The 9,717-nt window shown below is 45.2% G+C and overlaps 1 protein-coding gene across 2 annotated transcripts in view; it reads left to right on the top strand.

The window, feature by feature from the left end:
• Positions 1 to 5,544: 5,544 nt before the first annotated feature.
• SH3KBP1 (SH3 domain containing kinase binding protein 1) overlaps positions 5,545 to 9,717 on the top strand; it is a 236,441-nt gene continuing 232,268 nt past the window's right edge. For both annotated transcript variants that reach the window (XM_059815901.1, XM_059815892.1), the window contains exon 1: positions 5,545 to 5,593. In XM_059815901.1, coding sequence (XP_059671884.1) covers positions 5,590 to 5,593 — 4 coding nt within the window. In that variant the 5' untranslated portion in view covers positions 5,545 to 5,589. The remainder of the gene's footprint in view (positions 5,594 to 9,717) is intronic.

The raw sequence follows: 9,717 nt of genomic DNA, 5'->3' as shown, positions 1-9,717 counted from the left end.
AATCACCTTACCTGATGGATTTAGATGGTCTCGAGACCTGGACATAACTGTCTCAACTCAGGTAACTGATAGCAGAGGATGGGAGTAAATTCAGCTGATTGCCAGTTGTGATAACAGTTTACCTGCTGCCTTCTTTCCCAGGGCCTCAGGGCGAAATGCTGAATTTTCTTCATATGAACTTAGTTGCTTCAAAAACAAAAACCAAGATTACAGTTTTGTGGCATTAAAAAAGGCAGAGTTCTCAAAACTTGCTTGTGCATCAGAAAGTCATTTTCTGCCATGTCTTGGATAGTGAGGGTTGCTTGGAGATAATTAAAGATTATAGTAAAAAGACTCAATTTCTCCATTTTCACCTTAGAAGACTGTAAATAGCAAGGAAGTTAAAGATCTCCCTCTTTCTGAAGGGATCTTTTCCCATGCTGTGTAGAAACATGCCTCTTGCCAGCCTTTAAGCATCTGAACAGCCATCTACAAAGTTCTCTATGGGAGAGCTCTCTAAAAGAAAGACTTCAGACTTGCATCCTAATAAATCTGGAAAAAAATGGATGTTTCTGCACATAACTCTGGCCCTTGACAGACTTCATTCCATTGCTACAGGATTTGAAGATGGGAGGTTCTTCAGCCTCCTTATGAAGGAAAAAATAATAATAAAAGCCATTTCAAGATCTTTGAAAGCCTATTTGTAACACTTGACTCCTTAATAGACCTTAAGGACAGTGATGAACATTTAAGTGTGTTCTGTTTCAAGCTTGGTGAGCATAAATTTTCAGTGTTGAGATCAGAGAAAACTGTCATAACACCTGCCCCTTCCTTCTGTGCCTGATGGTTTTTGTTGTTGGAGGGGTTTTTGAGTAGGTATTTAGCCATGTGGTTTAATAGCTCTGTGCTGCCTGCCACTTTAATACAGTTTTCTTCTATTCATTGCTCTGAATTTTGTCTAAGCAGTCTAAATCTCATGTTGTCTTTTTAATATTTCATTTTCTGTAAATAATGTAGTAGATAGCTTTTATTTTGTGACTGGCTTCTCTTGCGTCTTTATTGTTGATGGAAGAGGCAGGGTGGAAACAGTTGTTGTTGTTGTTGGAGTACATTCTTCATGGAATAAAAAAAAGCCTCATTGTTTTGTTTTAAGAATAGCAGGACTTCCCCCACCCCCCCAATTGAATGAGGATGTGGACTAATGTCCACTTCTAAGGAATATATTAATGTTGATGTTATTTATACTGTAGTTTCACAAGGACCATCTAATGTGTGTATGTGCACATGTATGTACACATGCAACACAATATTAGAAACCTTTAATGTAATTATTTCTAAGTGTGGATAAGGAATGACATTTTTAAACTACTGAAGATGGAGTTAAATGCAAACTCATTTTAAGTTTGTAGTCTTTGGAGTTCACAGCGGTGCTTTTGACAATGTTATCCCATATCTAAAAGCCTCATTCATAAGTATATATTAAGCTGTAGGTATGTTTATATGTATGTTTAACATAGTTTATATAAAATCAATGTAAATTTTGTTTTTACAGACAATAAATGTTTTAACTAAATTTTTACTTACAATTCAGTCACTTGATTCAGTGGTTATTAATATTTGGTGCCATTTTCAGAGTATTTTACTTGATCTGTGTAGCCATTGAAATTTTTTATGTAACTGTTGCTTCTATAACTTCATTGATTGCTTCTTTTTGAGATTAAAGTCTTGATCTACATTCTAAGCACACCTTTTTGGCTAAAAGAAGCTCCCTTTCCAAAGACATAAAATATTAATCTCCCCTCATGACTAGCACAAAATGGATGTTTAAAAAAAAATTTTGAAAGCAGGTATGTCCATCTCCTCCGTGGCATTCAAAATCCTTAGCATCTCTGCCAAATTCTGACTCTCTTTCTGTAAACAGGCAGAATGGGGGAAGGCGCACACTTGCTTCGCTAACTTTACCAAAGTTTACATTCAATGAATGTGTGTTTTCAAGAATTCTGTTAATACAGTATCATCAGTGTGAGGTGAGAATGACCATGTTAGTTTAATATTAAGATCCTCTAATAGAGTGGAGTGAGAATGAGGTGCAGCTAGAAGAATACACTTGTAGTGCTTAATTAAAGGAAAAGAGTTAACTTTCCCCATTATTTACTTAAGCTTGCCATAATCCAAATCTCTCTTAATCTTTACTGTATGTAAATAATTTGGGCTTTTAAAAATAATTCTATTCTAATCTGGTTATTATCCTTGAATGGGATAGTAAAGCAAAACTTCATGTGGGATAAATCTGTGACATATAGAGTATTGGGGGGGGGCATTGCTACCTTTTTCCCCCTCAGGAAAAAAGTTTAAATAATAGTTGGGGGGATATAATAATGCTTCCCAACTATTAGACAACGGTCTTCAGAAGTGCATGTCAGTTTAGGTGAAAGTTGCTAATTTTTATCAATACCACTTTAAAAACATCTCTCTAGCTTCTGTCAGCAGTTCCTTAACAGGTAAAGAGAAGTTACTTTTCTAAATGCCATCATGATCTCTACAGTGTATTCATTCAACTCTTTTCTTTTTTCCCCACAAAGCTGAGGTATCTGAATAACCACATAGATTGTAATGTTACTTTGAAGCCCCAACTGAGGGGTGCCCATATTGACACAGGCTTTGTAGGAACACAAGATCAGCCCTATAGAAATTCTTTGGCTTAGGAACAATGGGAAGCTAAGTCTTGGCATACTACAACAGTGGTCCCCCCCAGTTTACAATTAGTTTTTTCCACTTTCCGGAAAGTGGCTTGCTATACCATGTTACTGCTGCACTTGGGAGAGCCCAGAAATTGCCATACTTTTAAATTTTAGTGATAGTTGAAATTGGGAATCGGTTTGAGATAACCACCAAATTGGCTTTCTCTTATGCATCGTAACACTGTCATTGTGACATGACGACTTTGTATTATTCCTTATCACTTTTACTACCAGCCTGGAGAGTTCTTCTAGAAACAGTACTACTGGTATGTACCAAGCTAAATTAGTTATATGACTTAGTCTGCCTTAAACTACACAGCTGGAGCACTGGAAAGCCAAACTTCATATCAAATTACCATGCTGACAACAGAAATATCTTCATTCTTCTCAAACCTGGTTGCATCAGTTCTACTTAGTTTGACATGTTATTTTGTTCTGATTTGACTTGACAATTTCAGCTAGTTTGTCATAATGCTTCAGTAAAAGCTGCTACTTCTCATTCTGATAATTTCCCAGAATCAATCCTGTAAATTTTTCAGGTAAGTGAGGTCAAATGCTCTTACGCAATGAGAAATTGTGGATAATGGAAACCAGCATTGTTTTATTAAGGGGTGTACGTGAATGAGTGAATGTTGGCTTTTTGGTAGGATGTGACTGGCTAAAAGATGCTCTGCGTATGTATGAAAACAAAAAAGCATTTTTTCCATTTTCCCCCTCTCCCCCCAGTCTTGGAGCTCTTGTCAGTGGTTTGTGACTTGGTGTCCCAGTATTCTTGAAAACAATACTGAGGTGGTTAAGTCTTTGACTTTTCAGTGAAATGCTGAACTGGAGGTTGTCTACATCTATGTGCAACCTATTTCTATTGTATTCCTTTTCATCGTTGAACTTTTCCTTTTTTAGTTACGTTTAAAAACTTTTTTAAAAAATTGAGTATTATCTGTGATGGTTTTATTGTATCACAATAACTAATTTTTTGCAAAATACTAGATTTAGAAAAGAAACTGCACTAGTTCTGATGTTCCATTGCTGCTACATGCTGTACATCAGTAACTTAAAATCAAGTTTACATAGCTGTGGTTAAAGTGTGGGGTTTTTCTAAGAAAAAAAGAAGAGAAAGAAAATATATAAGTATTTAGACAGAATTCCTAACTCTTGACTTAAGCCTCTCAAACACTTCACTACTGCCCCACTTTCAAAAATGCGGATTTTTCACAGCCAAGGAGCCACATGCCACCTGGAAAGACATCTGTTCTATTACACATTTATAACCTCCAAAAACCTTTTTTTAAAATAAACTCTCTTGTACTTGTGTGGGAGCAGGGACAGGAGGAGTACAAAAATCTTACGTTACTAGCAGTTTTCTGTCTTCTTATCTAAGTTACCTGCCCGAGGTTAGAACAGCTTCTAGCTTAACCTTTCATTAATATTGTGTCGTAAAAGATGTTACTTATATTTATCTTTTACACTAGATTATATAGTTTTTGATTCGCGCTTCCCCTCTGTTACTAGTTTAGATTTTTTTCCTAACAGTCTTTGCCTGTGAAGATGGCTCCCCGACCTCATTAGGTGCCTTTCTGTCTGGAAATGTTACTGGCCTCTGTGAACTATCTCTTTCGCTGAGTTTCTATAGCGTCGTTTCACATTTTCCTGCAATACCTGAAAAGAACAATCACCTGTTTATGTGCGGCTCTGCTCTTTTTTTCCGAGCCACCACGACCAAAAAAAGCCACTCTTCATCTGATCATCTTGTCCGTCTTCCTTTTTCTTCCTTCCCTCCCGGCCTCCAGAGCCAAACCTGTAAAAGGTTGGGGGGAGTGTGGCGGCTCCCTCCGGTGCGGCCTGGGCTGCCGCCCCCCGCCCTCCGCCGCCTCACGGCCAGGGCCGAGTAGAAGGCAGAACCCCGAGGGGCAGGACCGGGGACCGCCTGCAGCAGGTCACGGCTCTCCGGGAGGCGTGCGCGGACGGGGAGGGTGGCTTGCAGGAATCTGCGGTACCCGTCTGTCCTGCCGCGGGGGAGCGGCCGCCCGTTCCCAGAGACGGGGCCCAAAGCGTCCTTCTTCCTCCCCCAGCACCGAAATAAGGCGAGCCCCTTCCCCTTCTCCTCCTCTGGCCGAGCCTCCGGTGCTTCCCCGTGCCCGGCTGACGCTTCCTGGCCTGGGAGGGAGGGAGTCACCGCCTTTCCCCCGCCGCGCGAGGCGGGCCCGGGACGCCGTGGCAGCCCTCTCCCCCGACCCTGCCCCTGCTGGGGACCGCCGCTCCGCTTCCTTCCTCCCCGCCCTCCTTCCCCCGCCGCCGCCGCTGCCGCTCCCGGCGGCCCGAGGCGGCGCAGCGGCTCTGGCGCAGTCTCGCGACACTTCCCGCAGCGCCGAGCCGCGCCGCTCGCTCCGGCAGCAGCAGCAGCAGCAGCAGCCCGCAGCGGGGAGACCCAGCTGCCCCTCACACCCTCGCCCTGCCGCACGCGCCGGCCGGTGGGGGAAGCCGCCCACTCCCGCGGCTCGGCAGCAGGCGCCTCTGGGCGCCCGGGCTCGGCCGCGCTTTCTTACGGGCTGCTCTGCCCGGTGGCAGCGGGGACCCCGGTGGCTGGCAGGAGCTGAAGGCTGAGCCCCTTCTCTCGCCTGTTTTTTTTTTTTTAATACATACAAATACACATGCTGAGGGAAGCCGAGGTGCTGCTAGCAGGACGCAGAATGCAGCCCGGCTGTAGCGGGTGCTGAGACCGGCGGCCGCCGGAGGAGGGAGCGGCTCTGTCGGCAGCCTCTTCTCCTTCCCGTGGCGGCGGCTCGGGCTGTCTCTCGCCCCTTTCGCCGTGGCCAGCCGCCTCAAACTTTCAGCCTGTTTCCGCCGCCAGGCAAAGCCCAGCTCGACATAAATGGGTGAGTTTAAGCCGCCGGCTCCGAGTTGGCGGTGCTGGGGGGCCGGCTGGGGCTCCCGCCCGGCGGGTGGGGTGCGTGCCGCCGCCGCGACGGAGGGCTGGGGGTGGCGGGGAGGGAGCTGGCCGCCACCAGCCTCCACTCCTCCGCCTCATGGCTTTTAATTTCTCCTCCCCTCCCCCGGCCGAGTCAATAATTGTTTTCATGTGACAGGCGCAGAGGTTGGGGTTTGCGGTGGCGGGGTGAGGGCCGGGCGCCGCTTGGGGCTGCCGCGGCGGGTGATCCCGAGCGGGGCTGACAGGGTTACAAGCCCTCCCGTGTACCGGCCGGCCGGCCTCGCCGCCTTCCCGCCGGGCACAGCCACCCCCGCGCAGCCTGGGGTGTGGTGGCGCCGGGCCGGGCGGAGAGTGGGGGGGACCTCCGCCACCGGCGCGCAGGTTGCGCTCCTTCGGCCGAGAGGCTGCCGGCGGGGAGAGCTGAGGGAGGGTGCGGGGCGGCCTGTGGGGACGTGTCGTACAGCCCCGCCCCTCCGCAAGGGGGCGGCCGTTGGGGCCGTTGCGCGGGGGTCGTTGGAACCGTTGCGCGGGGGGCGGTTGCGCTCGGCAGCCTCTGCCCGTGAGGTGGCTCCCGCGGACTTCAGGAAGAGGCTGCGCCTCCTTGCCCGGCCCGGGGTGGGCAGCGCCCGCTACCTGTGCGGCGAGGGAGGCGGGGGCAGCGGGAGGATGGGGGATGAATTGTCCCATTATAAGGGGCGAGGCGGCGGCGCTAGCAGCAGTGGTGCCAGGCGCGGGCTGGCTGAGCGATGCGCCCCGGGCTGTCGCTGGAGCGGCGCCGGCCCGCGGCTCCCTCTGCCCAGCACGGTGCCCGGCGGAAAATGACGGATTGGAGGGAACAAAAGAAACCGCCTGCTGTTGGTAGGCAGCCCTGGGTGTACCCACCGACCGGCGTCTGAAGGCAGCGGCGAACGGTGCTCCAAAATACCGGCGTTTAGATGTCCTCGGGCCCCCAGCAGCCCGTTTTGCTCACGGTAGCGGAAATGCTGTTGGACCTGAGAGCACTATCACTAAAGCGACTACATATAATGCGTTACGTGGGCAGACATCTTACTCAATTTTACCTGGTGTAATACAGTGACATTGGGAATACAGTAGGGAAAAAATCGTCCCTTTGTTCTTTGAGAGATTAGTTTGCGGGGTACTATCAGAACGATGCACAGCTGCTGTACCTGTATGTTACAAGATTAAGCACTAGCTTTTCACTATTGACTTTCAGTTAGTCCTCCAGTTCAGGCTGAAATGTATTCATCCCTATGCAGCTCATTCAGCTGTATTGATCCGAGTGAACTCGGATGCTGCTGACAGTAGGCCAGCATCCCAGACCGCCACATTTAATTGGGTGCATTGTAGAAGACTCTGTTAGGGTTGGTTTGCCTGCTAGCTGAACTCTCAACTTCTGTCTTCTGTAGCAACAGATAAGATTTTAAACATAGTGCTGTGATGAGGTGTAGGGTTTATAACTGCTGAATGGAGAAATATCTGTTGTCAGTAGGGCATGTCACAGGAAATTGTTTTTTTTAATAGTATTTTTGTTTTCTTATCCTCTCTTGGTGCATTTATTTCTTATTAACTTTGTATTGTGATACAATAAGACTTTTCTGATTTCTGCTTAATCCATAGTCCAAATATTAGCCTTTTTTAGCTTCACAGTATAAAAGATTAAGGAAAGCTATAAAGGAGCAGTGAAGTAACTTGCGCTGATAGAGCTCTAGAAAGGTTTTTGAATACTGTAACTTAGCAGTGAAGGCCATCTTTTTTCCTTTTACCCACCCTTCCCTCCCCTGCGCTGGCCACGATCATACACATCTGGCTTCTTTAAAGAGTTTCCCAAATCACTGCGATTCAGTCAGACTTTTCTTTGCAAAATGGGAGTGGAAGGAAGGTAGATATGGTTTCATTGTTGTTCATATCTTTAAATGGTAAGTGATTCTTGTAGTTTAAAAACAAATAGAAAAATTGTGCCAAGGAAGTGAAGATATGAGTAGTATGAAAGCAATATCTTTCAAGGAGATATCAAATCAAAACAGTTTTATTATAAACATTTTTAACATTGTTAGCATTTTTGAAAGATATTTTAGATGCAGAAAAGAATAGGTGAATTCTTTATGTGCACTACACTGTTAAAATTCCTACTGTTTTATTTTTATATTACTTGTATGCCTTCCATCTTAACCATTTATAGTTTCTGTATGGCACTGCATATTGTTAGTAGTCCAACCCTGTGCATGGGTATGTATGTGTGTTACACATACGTGTATATTAAAGTTCAGTGTATGGCTTCAAGCTTTTTTACAGCACATACCCCAAACCTTATAAGAAATAGAGCTTTATGGATGTTTTATGAGCTTTTGTATGACATTATAGGTAGAGTACCTTAAAGTGAATTAATTTACACTTGGAATGGACTTGTCAGAGTTGAGTGAAATAAGGGTCGTAGTTCTCTAAACGTAAAAGGGGGGTAAGTCAAAGACCTTAAAGGTAGTTGTGAATACAGTGGAACAAGCTTGGTCCCCTTCCTTAAATGTCTGAGAAATGAAGAGGTGGTGTTTTGTGGGGACTTGTGTGTGTGGGGGTGTTGTTTGTTTGTTGTTGCTTTCAGGTTTGTTTTGTTCCCTTTTTTTTTTAAGACTGCTTAGAATTGCATACAGTTAGAGAGCTCCTCAGTCTCATTTGCAAGAGCTTTGCATGCCGGCACATCGGACTGTCCTCTTGAAGTTGGAGGTCCAGAAAACAAAGTAAGAAGAACGTATGATAGCTACTTGGGGAAAAACTGCTTTGAAATGCTTATCAAATTTAGAGAATGCAAGAGCACAAGTCTGATTCTAGAGAACAGTGTTTAACTGCCATCATCACAAAACAACTAATGTTGTGCAGTGCCTTGTGTCAATTGAGACACACCTTCCAACTTCTGCAGCAGATGAAGGAAGATCCTTTTTTCTGCTACACGCAGTCTTTGCTCATCTTCAGAGCACAGACAGTTTAGTGCATTAAATGAGGTAGGAGTCCTATATAATAATACCAATATGAAGCTAAGCAGTTGAAGCCTTCATCATAGTGCTTGTAAATACCAGGTTACAAATAAACACTTTAATCATCAATATTTTTTCATCTTAATATTTTTCGAGGTATTGTTAAAACTTTTCTGTTGGGAAAGGGGAAGTCAGGATGTGTTGCTTTTGTTTATGTGAAATCATGTTGATCCACCTCTGCTGTTGCCATGGTTAGGAGTTTGGATCCAGAGACAAGTCTTGTGCCCTTTGAACCAGTTAGATTGCTAATACTGGCAGACAGCTATTGTCTGCGTGGTTTTACATTAGTGGTTGAGAAAGGTGCTTTGCTGTGAAATACCACAGCTAGTTTCTATGCACCAAAGGAATGTTACACCAAGAAGTAATGTAATTAAAAAAAAAAAAAAAAGAATCTATGTGAGAGTCTTATTGTTCTGTATCAGTTGCAATCCCTTTTCCTTTTTCCCCCCCTTTCTTAATGCTCTTTTTTTCCTTTTCCAAATTCTCCACTATCCCCTGCCCTCCACTTCTGCCCTGCTTCCCTCGTCAGCCCCTACCTTTTTATCTTTTTTTTCCCCCCTCTCTACTTCTCTTTACGTGTATCAGACATGCCACTTCTCTTTCTTCCTCTCTCTTACCGAAGCATCAACAGAGGGAGCACTCTGAGCACATTTCCTGCGTGTGGGGCTACACTGCCCTCCAGCAAGGAAGAGCTGCGCTTGCATCAAAACTTCTGCTTGGCCCTGAGGTGTGGGTTGGAGGGTGCTCACTGCAACGGGAGCCCCGAGGAGTTTAGCTGGTAAACTCTTAACAACTCTGCACTCTTATGTAAAACAAAGCATTTATGAGGCCTGAGCTTAGCAGAAGTTGTATAAATCACACATGGAAGGTGGTAGGTGTGTTTGTGGTTCTTGACTGCTCTTTGACAAATTTTAAGTTCTCTCACCAAAGTGGTGGAGATTTTGGAGCCTTTCAACAAAATAGCTGTAAGATGTTTTTAAATAGGAAGAGCATGTGTCATTCTTGTCATCCTTGAAAACAGTTGAACAGTTTCACCTGAATA

Source organism: Gavia stellata, chromosome 1 (genome assembly GCF_030936135.1).
Source record: "Gavia stellata isolate bGavSte3 chromosome 1, bGavSte3.hap2, whole genome shotgun sequence".
In the NCBI taxonomy this organism is placed as follows: Eukaryota; Metazoa; Chordata; class Aves; order Gaviiformes; family Gaviidae; genus Gavia; species Gavia stellata.
This window is presented reverse-complemented; position numbering and strand designations above follow the sequence as displayed.